At 43.5% G+C, this 18,659-nt stretch overlaps 1 protein-coding gene across 2 annotated transcripts in view; it reads left to right on the forward strand.

The window, feature by feature from the left end:
• RCOR1 (REST corepressor 1) overlaps positions 1–18,659 on the forward strand; it is an 82,423-nt gene that overhangs the window by 58,274 nt on the left and 5,490 nt on the right. For both annotated transcript variants that reach the window (XM_021401048.1, XM_021401049.1), the window contains 7 exons: positions 3,420–3,581; positions 6,167–6,285; positions 9,641–9,719; positions 14,448–14,642; positions 15,651–15,728; positions 16,440–16,497; positions 17,020–17,249. In XM_021401048.1, the coding sequence (XP_021256723.1) occupies positions 3,420–3,581; positions 6,167–6,285; positions 9,641–9,719; positions 14,448–14,642; positions 15,651–15,728; positions 16,440–16,497; positions 17,020–17,249 (921 nt within the window). The remainder of the gene's footprint in view (positions 1–3,419; positions 3,582–6,166; positions 6,286–9,640; positions 9,720–14,447; positions 14,643–15,650; positions 15,729–16,439; positions 16,498–17,019; positions 17,250–18,659) is intronic.

The following is an 18,659-nucleotide window of genomic DNA, read 5'->3' on the forward strand; positions in this document are numbered from 1 at the left end:
GGTCTAGGATTGTGTACTAATTTTTTCTGTAACTAACATCGCTTTCAACACTTGTCAAGGGAGATGAGTTGTGACTGGGAAGTTTTTCTGAGCTCTTTCTGGAGTTTCCTTATTCACTAATACTTTTCCGGAAAAGTAAGGCAGGGAATCGTATGATCTACTATATGAGCAAATTACATACTGTTTCTGCGAAGAGATTCTCAGAAAACTTGTAGATTTCCGAAATTGTTCAGGCACAGGCCATTAGCATAGAAGCCAGTGATTTGGTCAGGCAGAGGTTCTATTTAAATGACTCTGCTGTCATCTTTGAGTCAGGCTTTGAGTGGTTGATACTCATCCTCAAAAAGATTTCTTGTGGGCTGTGAGGATTGAGATTGAGTTAGCCAGAAAAACTTTCAGCAAAATCAGAGATGATCAGAGTGGATATTTATAGTTTCTAAGAGCAGAAAATTGCAATAAAAGGAAGAAAAAAAGCACTGAAAGGCTGCAGACTTAAATCCAGAAAAATCCCTGGATGGCTCACGTCTGTTGAGCTGGGTATATCCTAGTACTGGAAATAGTGAGTAATATTTACTAAAAGAGATTGCATTAGGGTTTTGTGATTTCAGTGGAGAAGTGTCCACTGAATAGACTGATCCAGGAGATGGATGAAAATGAAGCTTGTGATTTTTAAACTAGCTGAATTCTTCTGTTTTGGAAAACTTTATTTGGCTAATATGGATTTGCGTTCATGTAAGTGCTGCAAATAGGTATCTCCCACCATTCCCTCGAGCACTTCTTCCCCATCTGCCTTCCCCTGGCCCCTGTTCTCTGAGTATAATAGGAGAAGTTAGAAGACTTCAAATTAGGATACAGAGTAGCTGAGCTATATGTAAAAATGGCCCTTCCTAACTCTTTTCTCATTCCTTCCCTAGCACTTGCATAATGCTCTGGAGATGTGTCTCGAGTCCTTTGGGATGTACATGTGTCCTGGGTCCTTTAGAGTTTCCTAGGCAGCTAAGCTAGGCACTTCTAGGAAATGGCTGGGAAGGATCTGTCTTGTATCTGCAAGGCACATTCTCAGTTTGTATCAGAGGGACTAGTGTCGGGGCTTTCAAATCAGGATGATTTGTGTCACCAAGGGACACTTCCTCTTCAGCAGGTATCAGAGTCACTGTTGGCTGGGTAGTTCTGGAAGAGCCTGTATGGACTCCCTGGAAGCCGGTCAGAATGAGCTTTAGGATTTGGCCACCATTTAGGCTTTGCTGGCTGGTGTATTCCTTCCCACACACATCCCTAGACAGCCGCTCTCCTCGGGCCGCTGTACAGGTGGCTTGGCTATCACCGTATCACAGATTCCCATTCCTCCGTCTGTGTCCCTTGCCCAAAGCCGACCATTGCTGATGAAGACATGCCGGCTTCTTGAAGCGAGCGGTGAGCTGCCTGGCTGGTGTCCGGGGCACGCGCCCAGCTCTGCCCAGCGGCTCTCCTATCCAACTGGCCGCATCCATGCTGTGAGCAGCTCCTGTGCCATTGTCCGTCCTCTGCCCATGGCCCAGCGCCACGCTGTAGGCTCCGCTGCCAGCAGGTGACTGGCGGGGGCTCAGGGCCACGCTGCTAGGCCTCCCCTCAGCCTCGCCAGCTCTGGGCAGGCAAAGGGCAGCCCGCTTCGGCTGGTGCTGGCAGACTGTTGTGCTGAGCTCTGGGAGCACTGCGGCGGGTTGGCTGTGTGCTGTGCCTCTCTGCCAGCCTGGATCACATGTCCTGGGACAAATGAGGCTGAAAAAGCTGTGTGTGAGAGTGCAGAGAGCTCTCCTCAGGCAGGATGGGGATGGAGGGGTGTATACAAACATTGATGGTACTTAGGCTTATTGTATGCGGCTGACAACACCATCATCTTTGGTGTGTTTTTTAATGCATATTGCTTTCTTATAGCAATAAGGAAAGCCTTTCTATTTTCACTCTGCTTTGTGTAAGCAGCTATCCCCTTGGCCCTTGCTAGTAATTAGCAGTGTTTAGCACCCAAGTGACTAATTCCATGTTTTCCCCTTTGTTTCTCTCATGGAAGTTTTGTATAGTGCTTATGTGAAGCTGGTGGGGATGACAAGAGAGAAAGCTTGGTCCTTGATGCCTGCAAAGGAGTTTCTTTTGCCCCACACTTGCTGGAGTGGATAGATGTAGCTGGAATTGTAGCTTCTGGGACACTTCAAGCAACTGTGCTGTGACCAAGACTCTCTTGTTCTGACTCTTGGCAAAAGGGGGCTTGTAAGGGGGGGGAAGGAAGGTGCTCTGACAGCACTGAAAGGCCAGCAGGGTCAGGACAAAATCTTGGGTAAGGTAAGTGTTTGTAGTCCAGCCCTCTGCAGTTTCAGTGAAGCAAGAACCCAAAAAGGAACTGCTTTTTGCATAGCAAAGCATAATGGGGAAGCCCCAAATTCAGAGTGATTTTGTAGCTCTGTGTAGAACGGATGAAACTACTAGGTGGGGATTACTGAGGCTGTGAAACCCAAACTGAGTTTGCATATGACAAGCAGGTTACTCTGGTGTTTTACTCAGCATGTTAGGGATTGTTTTCTCTTTGCAGCCCTTGTGCAAGGCTGGTTTCCAGCTCTGCAGAGTCAGGCCTTCCCAGAATGACTCGCAGTGGTCACTGCTGTGCCAGATGCAGCGATGTGTCATAACGCGTATGAGCTGCATGCCCTCGGGAGAGGGGTGACTTTGGATGCGTGTCTGAGGGATGCAGGAGGGGACTGTTTGCAGGTGGTGAAGCACAGTGCGCACACTTGTCTGGTTTTTAGTTCCACAGACTGCTGCAGCAAAGTGAGGCACAGCCGATGGGAACAAATGAGCAGCCCCTAAAATGAATGAGATTATTTTTTCCTTTTGGATGGGGACATCTTAGCAGCAGGTCAGGGTAGCACATGCTGTTTGCCCCGTGCTTCTCCTGTGTTTTCCCCCACCCTCTCACCTTTTCTTGCCCTCCCCCTCAAAAAAAGCCCCTAAACAACCAAGAAGAACCCCCACAACTGTACAGCCCTCCTGACTGCGTGGGAAATGGTGAGAGTTCAGCGATGGCAGGAAGCTTCCTCAACTTCAATCCATTTTTTAGGTGGCCTTCTCAAGGCTTTGCTTAGCTTTTCTGTGCATATAGTGATCAGTAAAGCTGGAATAACTTCAGTTTTCTTCTATCTCTCAGCTGTTACTCCTTTCTTACTTTACAATCTCCATAATTTGACTAAATTTCAAGTTGCTCTTCAAAATGTGTAAGGACTTGGGTGAGATTCCAGGTTTCTTGCAGACACAAGTGTCTGACATAGCAGAGAATTAAAAGTTATGGTTAACCTGGTACCTGATAAAAATGCCGTAGTTGTCCCTTTGCATGCACATGATAATACTACTTGTGATTACCGTTGTCCCTGTGGTGTCCTTGTTATTTCTAGGCTCTTGGGATGCTGTTTTGGCACAAGCACAACATTGAGAAATCTTTGGCGGATCTGCCAAACTTCACTCCATTCCCAGATGAGTGGACAGTGGAAGACAAGGTCTTGTTTGAACAGGCTTTCAGTTTTCATGGGAAAACCTTTCACAGGATCCAGCAGATGGTAAGTAGTGTCAGAGGGCTGAAAAAGCAGAACAGACAATTGGACAATCTTCAGTGCTGAGCTGCTGTGTAACGCTTCTGAGAGAGAGAGCAGGCCAAGGGGGATATTGGAGGAAAAGTAATACTGTGACTAGATAAAAACAGCACTGCTTCTGGAGTCCCTACAGAAGCGTTTTCCTGAAATGCTTTGCTAGCTCAGGATAAATTCTGACTGTGCAATTTTCATTGGTTGGAAATTACGGTTTTCAGTCTCTTGTGTGCTATGGTAGTGTTTGTCTCAGTTGGAGTTCAGGCATGGTCTGTACACACATGCCCACCCACACATGGAGTAAAGATTATCTCTGTGCAAAGTTGATTCCTCTCTGGCAGCCTGCTTTTTAGGAATTCATTTTGACTGTGAAGTCAGTGCTTAATGTGATTTGGGACTGTCAGTAGATGTGTGGAGAAGGTTTGTATATCATTTCAAATATTCAGTCCTTTGCTTTCAATTTCTAACAATATTTTTAAAACCATTACTGAAAACTTCAAGGGTAAGCTTTTGCCTGAAAGGGAACTGCTGATGTGTGCGTGAGTAAGGGGGCAGGGTGTCAAAAACCCAACTTCAAGTGAAAGGTGATGAGGTTGCCTTTTGAAATATGGAGGTGGTAGAATGTAGATTTTTATTTTTTGAGTCTTTCTTTGACTAGTTTGCCACCAGAGTGGGAACCAAACTTTTCTCCGTGCTCCTTCAACCATGGTTGTGACCTATGCAGTTGCAATTTGTTCATCTTCTTGAAAATGCAGGTGAAGGTCAGCGTTGCTGATCCTACTGAAGGTGAACAGTAACCTACCTCCCAAGTATGCAGGAAAGGCCCCTGAAGTGTCAGGTCCCTTTTTTCAAAAAGGTGGCAGGAAGAGGCTTGCTCTCCTCATGTCCTCCTTGAATGTCCCTTCGCTGTTCATGTGTTCTCAGAGTCCTGTAGCGCCCGGCTGCATTGGTTCGAGGCTTGCACATGTTCTGGGCAACTGATGCAGGCAGTCTGGAGAGTTGTGGACTCCTGAAGGTTGAAGCACTTTTCTTCTTTGTTCCTCTGTTTTTAATTTATTGCTTGGGGGGGAAAAAGCAGGGGGAATGTCCTGTGGGGAGAAAGGAATATGACCTGTTGCTTAGTTTAACACCAGAGCAAAAAAATTACAACTCAGTTTATGTGCAGAAACATGATGCTGTCCCTGGGTGAAGTGCATTCCAATACAGGGATGCCGAGCTCGTACGCTGTTCCCTAGGTAGTGATATATTTTTTCTTTTACGGTTGCTCCCAGAAAAACCATCCTGCATAAAAGGAATTAAATGGCATGAAGCTTTGTGTTTAGCAGGGGACAGGAATCAATGGCTCTGGAGCGTGTTAGTTGTTAGTTTATATCTGTTGGCCCATTAGCACCGGTGCGGCTTGGAACCAAGGAGAGAGTCGCTGAAGCCAGAGAATGGAAGATGAGTTACGTTATTTACCGGAGCTGATTCTGATGTTTTGGCACTCTTGGCGTGTGCTTATAGCCAAGCTGATGTTTGTGACAAACAGCCTTGTCCCTGAGTTTGTTCTGTGGAACTCTTTAATTCCAACGTACCAGCCTGCTGCGTGGCTATTGGCAGCCTGACTTCCAAATAGCTCAGTGTGCAGGCACAGTGTGTGTTTTGGCCTGAGCAGATGGATTTATGCCTGTGTGTAATTGTGGGCCAGGGTGGTAGTTTGGTGTGATCCATTAGGACTTAAAGTCAATATGCAGTCTGAGAACCAGCTTATCTCAAGTGAAGATTTAAGCTCTAGTATCTCAGTAATTTGGCTGTTTTGTTTTCTTCCCACTCATCCCACCCTGCGAGCTGAATCACAGGCTCACCTAAAACATGTTTTATTCAGGAAGTGGCTAGACTTTTACCTTGTAGAAATCCTGTGTAAGAACATGCATGCTGAATACCTCACAAGCAGAGAATTATTCTTAATGTAGCTTTTGTCTTTTCTGAGGCAGACTTCTTATTCATAACCACAGGGCAATGACGTTAGTGTAAGAGGACAAGAAAAGATATCTGACTTGTGGTTTTCCTGTATCCTCAATTAACCATACAATAATGTTTCACCTTTTGAAAACATCTATTGCTGAGACCTTTGAATAGGCTTCATCACATGAATGATGTGAATAGGGCTTTTTAACCTAACGTCAAAGATTTGTTTGGGATATAGCCTGCAATTCAGCAATTCCTACATTTGCTTCCATGTGCCTGTGTTAGCTTTCAAAACTGTTTTGCTCGCTCTCAAGGTCCTGTTTTGGATTTGCTTTTGCTGTGTTCCCTTGTTGTGAAGGGAACCAGCTACCTGGCCTGGTTGGTTGAAGACTTGCCGAGATGTTCTTTAAGAGATTTTAATGTCACAAATAGGAGACATTAGCCTGAAACAGTGTTTTTTTGCAAGACTGCAGGACTGCCTTTCTTGAAACTCTGAGAGAATTCAAAGTAGAGAGATCAGATGTTCCTTGACAAAAACAGACCAATTGTATGTGTATTCCTGGGGATACTTTACATATAAGCATATAAAAGGATACATGTTTAATTTACAGCTTCCTGACAAGTCAATAGCCAGCCTGGTGAAATTTTACTACTCCTGGAAGAAGACAAGGACTAAAACTAGTGTGATGGACCGTCATGCTCGTAAACAAAAAAGGGAACGTGAGGAAAGGTACGTTTGCAAGCAGAAAGGCTGTGTATTGACACACACTGATTTCTTTAGACTATCTCAGACATTACTGTTAGCTTGTAAGAAACTAGCTGTAGGATTTTCCCTCAAATGTTTCCTGGTGCCATGCCTCTTTCACCCACCCCTCCTCCCTGCTATGCGTGTTTTGCTTTGCTTAAAGCCAAAAAGAATGTGTCAGCAATTAGGTGTGCTCCCTTCTCCAACACTGCGCAATTCCTGGTTGCCCTCTAGTGCAATGGTCACCATCCCAGCATGTTAAGTGTTTTTTCTGATACTGCCTGGAGGAGGAGAAAATGAAATTAAAAACTATGTTTACAAGCTGTTTGGCACTGGTGTCAGCATGGCCAGAGAACGAGTAGCACGATAAAAGTAATAAAAGAACTTGAAACCTGCCTTTATTTCCTCTATGTGATGCTCAGTAGAATGAGAACATGCACTCAGTGGGGCATAGGTTGCAGTGCAGCACCTCTGAGCCTGTGTGCGTGCACCCACACCCCCTTTCCTCTGCCTTTCATGTGGAAACGTGTGTGTGAGGTTTTCAGGCCAAGCTGTATTCCCTGAGATAAATGAAGTCAGGCCATTTTTTGTATGAGTGACTGAGGAGAGATCACACAGGGAAGCTTAGGATAAGCCTTCTGGCAGGGATGCGCCAAGGAGTGCTGCTTGTCTTGGGGTCTCAGGGTGGTGGGAGTCAGAAGCTTGCTAGCTTTTAACTCCTGCATGTGCAACTTTGTCTGCAAGTTCACTCTCCTGGGTACCCCTGCGTGCCACTGACAGAGGTGGCTCAGCCAGTGGTCTCGTGTGTATTGCTGCAGATAACTGCAAAGTTACTGCCACTTGGTGACTTTGCCTCATTCTGGAGCTCCAGGCCTCAGAAACGTGGTGGTCTCAGGTGTTTGGGGTGGGGAGAACTATCCCTTTGAACAGCAGCAAGTCTGTCTGCTTAATGTAGGTGCCCTCTCAACCTCTGCTAAAATGCTACTCACCTCTTTGCAATCAAACTTGCCCAATCTTGAAGTGTCTGGCCTTGGAAGACTCCTAAGTTGGGCAAAGTTCTGTAAAAGCTTTTCCCTCCGAGGAGTTGCTGCTCCAGCTGCGTGCTGGCTCCAGGGCTGGATGACGGAGTGCTGTTTGGGAAGGGGGAAGAGACACATTTCCAGGGTTGAGACGTACTACACTGAGTCACTCGACCTCTCCCATCTTTCCACTAGATCAACAGTGCTTGCTTAACAGGCAAGACTGGGGGGAAAACTACCAGCCAGCTCATCGATATTTGGCCTGACTTTCCTCTTCCTCACTGTGTTCTTCTCTGCAAATGCTGTCTTGATTTTTCTTCTTCCCGTCCTGCTTATTTTCTACTAATTTGTAAGGAGGAAAAATATCAGTTGTAAGGAATATGTGTTTGTCTAGTACTATGTAGTTTAAAATTTTTTCTGTACTACCTCTAATTTTGTTCTGTGCTCATAAATATCACTGCAGTTTGGAAAGACAACTCTCTGGTCCATATCCTCTGGCCACAATGTGACTGGGGAAGAACTGTCTGGGCAGCCTCATGCTGTAATGTTGGAGCCTTTGAGGAAGGCAGCTGTGTTGGGAAAATGCATAAATTTGGTTTACATCTGCAGCTTGATGTTAGGCTTCCCTTCTTCCTCTCCACTGTGTCAAACAGTCAAGCCCCTACAAACACAAGGGTTTGTCAGCGTACGCACATGGAGTGCGGGAGCAAAGCTGGGTGAGTTCATGATACCCAGATTTTGATGTAGTACTGAGCCACTGGGTGTTGGCAAAATCTCAGAAATGTCCTTCAGTTAATAATGATCAACGTCTATAACTGCAAAAATGAGTGAGTGGGTTTTTATCTAGCTCATGTCTGTAGAACTTGCTGGAATTTGAGAGCAAAATGCCAGCACAGTGAAGCCTGTGGGGTTTGACTTCTGTAGATAGGCTGACAGCTGAACCCATGTGAGAACACAAGGCAGCTCTGCTGGGGACGAGGTTAAGGGAAGAGGTAGCCTGAGGTGTCTTGCTCAGGTACTGCGCTTTCTCTTCTGTGGCTCCGCAGGGAAATTCCCCTACTCTTCAGGTTGTCATGAAAACAGCTCCCAGTGCATTTGGGACCAGGTTTTCAGGAGCTCTTGCTGGTTGTGTGCAAGGGGTCTTGTATATGCAAATCTGAGAGAGGTGCTTGAAAGTTTTATTCCTTGGAATCATGACTGTACAAATGAAATACCTTGTGGATCAGCTGGGGGTTTGCAAGAGTGGCTTGTAAAGTGGTTGTTCTCATGATGATGGACGTCAAGTCAACCAGCAGCAAAGTTTCCTTAGGTGACATCTGCGCAGCTGCAAGGAGGCAGCCGTGAGTCCACTGTTGTGAATACTCCTTAGCACCTGCCTTACCTGTGGCACCCACCAGCCTGTTGTCCCCTGCTCCTCCAGGAACACCTGCACTGAGCCCAGCTCCCCTTGGGTTCCCCTGCCCAGTGCAGTGCTCCTGTGACATACCTCTTCCAGCTGAAGTTCCTCCTCCAGGCTGTGAAGTTTGACATGACGAAATAGACTTTTTTCTATATAGGAATTAAAAAAAACCGCTTTGATTAGATCAGCTTATTTCTTCAGTTTCTGGGCATCATCCCAAATGGTGCAATTAACTTTAGTTGTGTACAGTACAAAAACTCAAAACGGTGAAAATACATTCGATTTAATGTCTGATTAAAATTTCAATGAAGCCAAACTGTCCAGGTGTGCCAAGGTCACTTTCAATATGGCCCCAATTTCATGCATTTTATTATTCTGTAACTGATACATTTTTCCTTTCCAAGGGAGAGTGAAATGGGAGATTATGACTGAAAAAATCACCATTTTAATGCTTGTTCTTGAGGGAGTTCATCTTGTGCATATCTTTCTTGCTAAATGTAAGAGATGTATGAAATCTGTGTTAGAGCTACTTGCTGGTATTCTAAATCTTTGTTTCTGTCTGGGTTTGCCTAAAGTTAGAATTCTCCATGTCCGATGTTCTTTAAAAGGTAACTATTTAATGTATCCAATCTCCATCCGAGCAGGCTTATTTTGCCTAAGTACATCACTCCTGTCCTTCTGTAACGTAAATTTCTCCAGTATCTTTACAACTAAGAATTATTTGACTTATGAAACAAATAAATGGGTAAAAAGAACCCGACAACAACGTTGCAGACCCCTGAAGAGCCCGCCCTGGTGAAAAAAACATAAGGAAAGCTGCTGAGTTTGCTGTTGCATCCATGCATTTTTTTTTTTAGTATGTCATTTACAGAGAAACAGAGACTCACAAAGTAATACGGTACTATTTGCTTTTGTCTTTCAGTGAGGACGAAATGGAGGAAGCAAATGGAAATAACCCTATTGATATTGAAGTTGAGCAAAACAAGGAGAGCAAAAAGGAGGTATAACTCTTTTCTTACTACTGTACGAATGAATGTGTTTCCTTACTAACTGCTTGATGTAGGAGCTGACAGTATCTAATTTTCTTTACTTGTGCTTTGTATGGCTGTCATACAAGAAAAGAATTGTCTTCAGAATTGTTCTTAGATCAAGCCAAGTATAGATATATGAGGATGAAAGTGGAAAATTTGAAGATTTTACCAGCACATGCTAGTGTACTGCATGGACGTTTAGAGTTGTTGTTCAGAGTTGGCTGTGTTAGCTTGAACCGCCCTCAGTGGTGGTTGAAGACAGCCTGTTTGCTGAGATGGAATAGGAGTGCTTCTGTCCCTCCGTGGATGGCTTGGTGGAAGGGAAATAAATCCTTTAAACTGTTCTAGATAGACTAACAGGAGTGTTTTTATCTACAACGTAGACTCTAAGGCAAATTCATGATCTTCTGAAGTCTTCGGGAATAGTCCGGAGGATTTCAGTGACACCAGGATTGCAACTACAGTTGTGAGTGTTAAAGGAGAGAGCTTTTTATGGACAGTTTTTTGTCTGGCTGAGAGGTCTTGTCATTATGTGCAGAATATTATACTTACTTAAAACATACAACTTGAATGTCACTTGAGATACTTTAATTTTCAGTCGGCGTACAGTTCTGGATGAAGCCATGCAGATAGGCATACACTTCTGAAAACCTGATCTGTGATGCTTATCTGGAAAGAGTATACTTTATTTTCAGGCATGTAACTTGTGGGTTATTTGGCACCAAACGAAAGAACCTTGCAATTCAGCAGCAGTACGGGTTGTATGTATGAGTGAGTGCTACTGGAAGGCGTTTACCCTAATGCCTTCTCCTTGAATTAACTCCATCTCCTGGCTTCTTGCAGCCTGCTTTCTCTCACTGATGGCAGTCATTGTCATCTTATTTATTTTTTTAAATAATCTTTTAAAGAGGCTATTTATAGGAAAAGAGCACTAAAATTATTTGAAACTGTGATTGCACAACAGGCAAGAGCAAGGGCCTAGAGCAGTGGTTTTTGTCAGTCACTGTGAGATTAATTCTCCTAACAAATTATTCTGAAAGGAAGTAACTGAAAAAATCACGGCATTCTGGTCTGTTCTCCACCCATGTGGAGTGCTCTCTAGACTTCCCAGAAACAGCGTTCTACTATCAGTGTCTCTGATTTCCTAGGAGCAGGGTTGGTGTGAAGCCACTCATTCATTCTTACAAAAGCTGAGTTGTTGAAAGCCTTGACAACACCCAAACTTGAAGGATCCTTCTTTGGCTAAGTATCAGTGGCATACTGTGGCTGTTCAGTACGTCTTGTGAATAATTAATAATTTCATCTCATTCCCATTTTTTAAATAAAAACATTTCTAGTTAGTATTTCACACTTTACATTTTCTGAAAGACTGCATCTGTAATGGACCTTTCAGTCGCTTTTATTACTGCTTCCTTCTCTAACACGCGGGCTTGCTGTGAACTTGCTGCAGAAGGAGAAACAGTAGCTCTACACCAGCTTAGCTGCCTCTGCTTTAAGGCCAAAGCAGAGCAGATGGCAAATAACTACCGTCAAGACATTTGCAGAAAGTCTTGTATGGGAGTTGAATGCCCCGCTTTGGTACTGCTGCAGGCCACAGTGTGCTTTAACCCAACTCAAAGGTCACTTGGACTCACCAGCTGTGTGCGGTCACACTGGCTGTGAGGGCAGGCGGCCTTCTGGGGGCTCTTCTGGACAGTGGCTGGTTGTACTGCTGGCTGGAACAAAGCCGACAACCAGCTTTGATTGGAGTTAATTCAGTTTTGCAATGCTTCAGCCTGGGGCTGATTAAAAATACCTTGAGAGGGTAGGTATCTGGGAAGAGGGGCTGTTTCTGGTAGTTGCATTTAATGACTTGGTCAGCCACGCACCAGCAGCCCCGGACTGTTACCGTAAAGAACCTCCCTGTCCCAGCCCCGTGGAGACACTTCTTCAGCTCTAAGATGTGTCAGTTACTGTATGAGTTGTCAAGAAATACTGGGACTTCTCAGAGTATCTGAAATCTCTCATCTGTGTTTCCTCTTTTGGGGATCATTGGAGGGGGAATCTTCCCTTTTCTTAGTACTTTCAGTATTACTACAACTGCTCAGATTCCCTCAGACGGTGACTCCATAATGCAGATGTCAGGGCTGCTTTCTTAACATCTCTCTTCCTGAGGCAGTTGTTCCTAGAAATGCCTCCCATTTCATCCCATGGTTTTACATGGATTGAGCTTGGTCTTTTCTCTTTAAACCATGAAATCTGAGGAAACCTTCTTTGTATTAAAAGGTTTTGTGTGAAGTGTTCTAGATAGCAGCACTCCTCTATTCAGAAATTGCTACTGCTAAGTCCCTGCATTTTAATTGTTTTTCATGAGTTGATGTAATTCTACAGCAATGTACGTGTGGCCAGGAAAGCATTAGTTTCCAAGATAGGCTAGATCTTCAACTTTTCAGAGCCTGGGCAGTATCACTGGAGCTTGGAGGCATTTGGAGCTGTCAAAAACGATGCTGTGCTGGATCTGGAGCACAAGTCTTACTAGGATTGGTTGAGGGAACTGGGATTGTTTAGTCTGGAGAAGAGGGGGCACAGGAAAGACCTTATTGCTCTCTACAACTCCCTGAAAGGAGATTGTGGTGAGGTGGGGGCCGGTCATTCTCCCGTGTAACTAGTGATAGGACTAGAGGGAATGGCCTCAAGTTGCACCAGGGGAGCTTCAGGTTGGACATTAGGAAGAATTTCTTCTCCAAAAGAGTGGTCAGGCACTGGAATGGGCTGCCCAGGGAGGTGGTGGAGTCACTGTCCCTGGAGGTGTTCAAGAAACGTTTAGATGTTGTACTAAGGGATGTGGTTTAGTGGAGAAATGTTGGTGGTATGGGGATGGTTGGACTGGTTGATCTTGGAGATCTTTTCCAACTCCCGTGATTCTGTGATTCTAGAGCTCTGGGTTTTTGTCCACACCATGGAAGAGCTTCACATTTTTTGCACTGTGTAAAACAATAATCTGGAACTTTCATTTTTACTTCAAGTAGAAGCTTCTGAGATAATTGCAGTGCTGGCATTGCCTGTTGGTCACCTTAGAGCTTGAACTTGTTGGAGACATTACTGCATGATCCTGTGAAGTTCTGTATGCAGATGAAACATGAATAAATCTGAAACATCTAACCATGCTGAATAATCTACCTGGCTCGGTTATCAAAGTGCTCGCTTCTGAAGCAGAGTGCAGAGCTTACCTCATATGTTTGTAGCTAAGCCAGCCTGGTTTCTCCTGCTCCCTACTCTCCATTGCGGAAAAGAAATTAGGTCTATCTCCCACAACAGCAGTAGTTATTTCTTGCTCTTGGGCTTGCCTTAGGCATCATCTCTCATGGAGTTCTTCATGCTAGAAGAGGCAAGAAGAAAGTTGAGACTAGGCAATTGTCCACATTGCTGCTCTTGTGCGTCTCCTGAGCCTGTGCAGAGTGTGCAGGATATTGTTTGCTGCAGCTGCTCTGGGCTTCTCCAGGCTCTGGGAAACAGAGCCAAGTGCTTACAGGGGGCTTTGTGCAACCTCGTGTGGGTTTTAGTGCTTGCTAATGAGCAAATGCCACAGATTGGGTAGAAACTGCATGTAGCTGCAAATTAGGAGGGGAACAATGTGCAAACTGAGGCCAATGTTTTAAAATTGGCAGTGATCGAGTGGAGGATTTCAGATGTGTGGCCTCTCCTCCCTGCTTTCTCCCCTCCTGCCTGTCTTCTTCTGTTCTGTGTTCTGGGCAATATTCCAGCCACTGGGTAATAAATCTTGAGTGTGTTGCTTATTGAGAGTAACTTCTGGAAGAGATGTTTGGTATTAAGGAATCAAATGTGCTCTTTGAAGGATCCTTAGTGTTGCATCTTACCTATCATACCTGTTAGTGGTGCGTGGCCAATGCTTTGCTTTAGCCAGAATGCGTACAAATTAGTGGTGTGTGAAGTATTCCCTTTTCCAAAAGAGATCCAAATTCTGTTTGTGGGCAAATAGCATTACTTTAATTGAACAATATATATTAGTGCTAGGCAGGAAAACTTAGCTTCCAAGAAACTGCATAATGATCTAAGAACTGCTTTGTAGTCACCTCACTCCTTCATCCTTAGCTTTTAAATTAGTTTGCTCTATCCTTTTCCTGTCTGACATACAGGAAAAAGTCTTTATCAACTTTGCTAGCTGCGTTCTTCTACTGTCTCCAAATTCCACCTTGTTTTCTTCTTCTGTTTGGTTAAACTGATGTGTTGAGACCTGATGTCAAAAGCAGGAAGAGAGGTTTTAGATTCTTTGGACGTATCCAGAATATTTAAATGACTGAAAATTCCCAAAATGGGAATGAACTGAGAAGGCAACCAGCTTCTCCTGTGAATGCTGAAAGCTGCCTAGAAGAAAGATTTGTATAAGACAGTGTGTGTTTGACGTGCTACTTAAAAACAAAAAAAAACAACAAAAAAAAAAACAGAACAAAACAAAATCCTCCTGATTTCAAGCTGCTACTTTCATTCTGCAAACTGAGGATGACTGAAAATGAACACCTGAAGCATCATGCTAATCTGAGAACATAAATCCTTGTTTGAAAAATGACTGGCGTATCTAGAGCTGTTGTTTTTTTTTTTGTGATCACTCTAGAATTCTTGTAAAGAGCATCCGCAGCTTGCAGGAAGATTTCTTTGGTTGCTCAAAACATTGCATGCGTTTTGTAAAATCTTTCCTAGGTGCCTCCTGCTGAAACTGTTCCTCAGGTGAAGAAGGAGAAGCACAGTACGCAGGCCAAGAACAGAGCGAAGAGGAAACCTCCCAAAGGAATGTTCCTTTCTCAAGAAGACGTGGAGGCCGTTTCTGCCAATGCCACAGCTGCTACTACTGTACTCAGACAACTGGACATGGAATTAGTCTCAATCAAGCGACAGGTATGGATGAGGTAGTTCAGGAATAACTGCTAGTTTTGGTGGCAGTGTCTGTCACATCTGCAAAATTTCCAAAAATTTGTAGCTAAATGATGATGATGCACATCATTATGTGGCTTAATTGACAAGCTGCTGGCCTTACGCTGTAAATTAATGCAGCCATGTGCTTTCTTCTCTTCTGCTTTTGTTCTATGATCTGCCTACTTTGTATCAAAAGTGAAACAAAGGAAAATCCATAGCAGTGACCTGAAGGAACTTCTTTTGGCTCTCGGTGTTTCTTACAGTTCAAAGTTCCTTCCTTTTAACTATGAATTTCCTTCAGATATCATTGATTTCATGAGTTTGATTTCAGTCTGCAGCAGTCAATTTCCTTTACCTTTTCCTACGGTACTTTTGGACCGTAGGAAACCACGTAGACCAACGTGGTTTTTTCTTCTTTCCTAGACAGGCTTCATACATACTTTCCTGCATACCTTTTGTTAATCTGATGGATCTGTCTTTTAAATAGTTATGGACAAATGTTATGAACAAATGTTTTTTCAAATATCTATTAGTATAGACAGGTTTACTACATGAGTCTGTTTCCTGGATGAGAACATTTTCAGTGTTTTTAAAGTAGAGATCTGGCTCAAGCTCTTTATTAAACTTAATAGAATTGGTATTTTGGCCTGAAGCCTTCTTGGCGCCCTGGGAGAAGCAGAGCTCTCTAGCAGTTTTTGATTCATTACTTGCTGTGAACAGGGCTTTCATCTTATACTGGGCTCTATACAGACCTGGAAGTCAAAGCAGTTATTGCTCCAAATGAGCTGCAGTTAGGACAGAATAAAATAAACAGGGTCTTCTGATACCGTAGTTGCACCTACGTTCCTTATTCCAAATATTTTTTTCTATTAGAAGAGGTAGGCAATGAGTAGTAGGATGCTGAGGTGGTTGTGGTTCCCCATAGGGCTGCTGGAAGCTGGCCTGCCAAAGGTTTTTATCCTTGTTAAAGGGCTGAAACTTTCTTTACAGATTCAAAATATCAAACAGACAAACAGCGCTCTCAAAGAAAAACTTGAAGGTGGCATAGAACAATACAGACTTCCGGAGGTAGGATCATTTTCTGACCCTTGTTTCTTGTGGAGATAAAAGCTAATCTGTATTGCCATATCGGGGCTGTTCATCTTGTCGGTAAAGTGGAACCAGTGTCTTGTTATCAGTGTGAATCAAGACCTTTACTGTGTTCACTATTGATGTGTAATGGAAGTGGGAATGAGAGGGAAGAAGAAAGTGCAATGCTTTACATGTGCAAATGGTTTCTAGCAGAAGTACTGGTATCACAGATTTTTTTTTTCAGTGTTGTATCCACATGCACCCGTGAGATGTGCTTGCTTTGCTCTACATGTTGAGAAACGAGGAGGTACATTAACAGTGTGTCCTTTCTCTTGGCACTCGGTGCTTTTGCTGTTTTTCTTCCAACTCTGGCACCTCATGATGGAAATAATTTGACCAAGATTACAGAGGGTGTCTGTGATAAAGACAAGTAGGTGCTTCTGAAGAGTTTGTGGCTCTAGGTTATCTGCTCAGACTGTTCCCTATCTTTTTACATCATCCATTGACTTACAGGCACCGTGTATGACACAGTTAACTGAATAGATGCCACACGCAGTTCTTTGTTGAAAACGATCTTGCAACTAAAATGAGTGATAGTTTGACTAACAGTGAATTACTTGCTGTGTTTTTGTGAGGTTATTATGAGCTCAGATACAAGAAGTTGCTGGTTGTGTTAATATAAGCTATCTAATTTTTTATGCCTTCTAGGTTGTTCAAAAATTTAATGCACGTTGGACCACAGATGAACAGCTTCTTGCTGTGCAAGGTATGGCACTACAAATGTGTTTGTACTTCAGGAGGTTATAATCTTGCATTTCAGAGCTGTTCAGTGCAGCAGCTAATGAAGGATTTTGATGTTGTTGTTTATTAATGCCTAAAAACCAGAACTGAACAAGGAAACTCTTGTCAGCCCCTCCCCCAACAGTATGCATGTTACCGTATGAGCACTTGCATATAATCTCTGCTTGTCCAAGCTTTCTGAAAGGGAAACCCTGCTGGGGTTGCTGCTTTGCTCTTTGCCTGTGTGACTTCTCAAGCAATGCAGGTAGATTTACACAGGTCTTCTAGATTTTGTCCTGCTTGTCTTTGCTACAACTCCTTTTTCTTCTCTGTTGCTAGTCTTAACTGTGCTTCATGCACAATTGAGACTGTTTCATGCTGGTTTAATCAGAGAAGGGCTTGAAAACCAGGCAGAAGTTCAGCTTTGGATCCTCTTGCTGTGACTCGAGCCTGATTTGTGGTCTTTGTGGAAATAACACTTTACTTTTGTTTTTCTTGTTGCTTTAAGCAATCAGGAAATACGGACGAGACTTTCAGGCAATCTCTGATGTGATCGGTAACAAATCTGTGGTGCAAGTGAAAAACTTTTTTGTAAATTACCGACGTCGTTTCAACATAGATGAAGTTCTACAGGAGTGGGAGGCAGAACATGGCAAAGAGGAGACAAATGGAACCAATAGCCAGAAGCCTGTAAAATCCCCCGATAATTCCACTAAAATGTCTGAAGAGGAAGATGAGGTAAATTCCATTTAAAAGTGACAAAGTTCACAATCTGAGTTCAGGTCATTTACATATAGAGGGGTGTGTGTGTGTATCTTCAGAGAGTCAGTTTTTATTTCTAAAATAAGTAAAGTACAGCTGAGCATATTTTGCTTTGGATTTACAGATCCTAACGTTGATTTTTGGAATACTAGACCTTTATGAAAGTGGGAAGAGAGCACTTAGTCTGCAGCCCACTGATGGTATCTCGTGTGTACACAGACGTTTTAATGATTCTTGCTGCTGAAACCTGATAGGTATTTATATGACTTGGATGTTTTCCCTGCACGCAGTTCTCCAAGCAGTTGTTCTAGGTTTGGCTTTGTGAGACCTCACAGACTTCTGAGGCAAAGCTGTCTTTCATTTTGATCATGGAGTGGTTTCACTTGAGGGAAGGGAAGAAAGCTATAAACAATGAAGTGTGCGGTACTGTTTGTTCTGGAATTACCTAGCGGCAAAATTTCCTTGAATTTACAGCAGTTTCTCTGAAGGCGTTCTAGAAGCAGCCTTTCTGCTCTCCTTGATGGAGGCTCACTGAGGTACTGTTTTTTGAAAGATAGTGTGTGCTTTAAGTTAACAAAGATTGAGTATTTAAATACCAAAGTTGGTTATAAAAATGTAATATTGACACATCATTGTGAAAGAAAACTCCACTTAGAGGTTTGTATATTTAAAAAAAAAAATCTGATCGAGGGCTCTTTTTGGGCTAGTTCTACAAGACAGCTTGGCTTAAAAGCTGCATCTTCTCAAGTGCGGTCAACAGTAAAAGGTAAATTTTAGTCTGGCATGGGCTAAATAAAAATAATGGTAAGATTTCTCCATCTACTGGATATTTTTTCCTAAGTTGCCCTGATTGTGAGTGGTTCACTTGTAGATTGCTTGTTGGTCAGACACTCAGAGAGCAGAACTTCCTTGCTTCAGAAGTCCTAGCAGTATGTTCTCCAAAGATTCTTATGTCTGGGGGCTGGGTCTAAAGGTATGAACAGAACCAAACTCAGAAAAACTTGCATTCCTAGAAGGATGGGAATGAAATTGTCCTGTTCCTCCAGAACTGGAGGAGGAGCAAAGAGGCAAGTGTACTAGTCCATAGCCATCTTTGAAACAGCCAGCGTGTCTGCATTTTCCTCTGACCAGTAGAGCTGTATCTCTTGTCAGTGCTGAATTTCTGAGCCTTTGAATTTTCCATCTTCAAATGCACCCTTGCTCCTCAAAATCCAGAAAGAATCTCACTTAAGGTAGAAAGCAAATGTCTATTAGCAGCAGGAACTGGAGTTTGCTGATGCAGCCAAGTGTTTGGATCCTGGAACGAGGTGAATTCCAAACAAGTTGGCTTAGGAGAAGGAAGGAGACTGGAGGCATGACGGCAGGGTCTGGTAATATGGCTGTGGG

The sequence above is a fragment of the Numida meleagris genome, chromosome 6 (genome assembly GCF_002078875.1).
Source record: "Numida meleagris isolate 19003 breed g44 Domestic line chromosome 6, NumMel1.0, whole genome shotgun sequence".
NCBI classification, from domain to species: Eukaryota; Metazoa; Chordata; class Aves; order Galliformes; family Numididae; genus Numida; species Numida meleagris.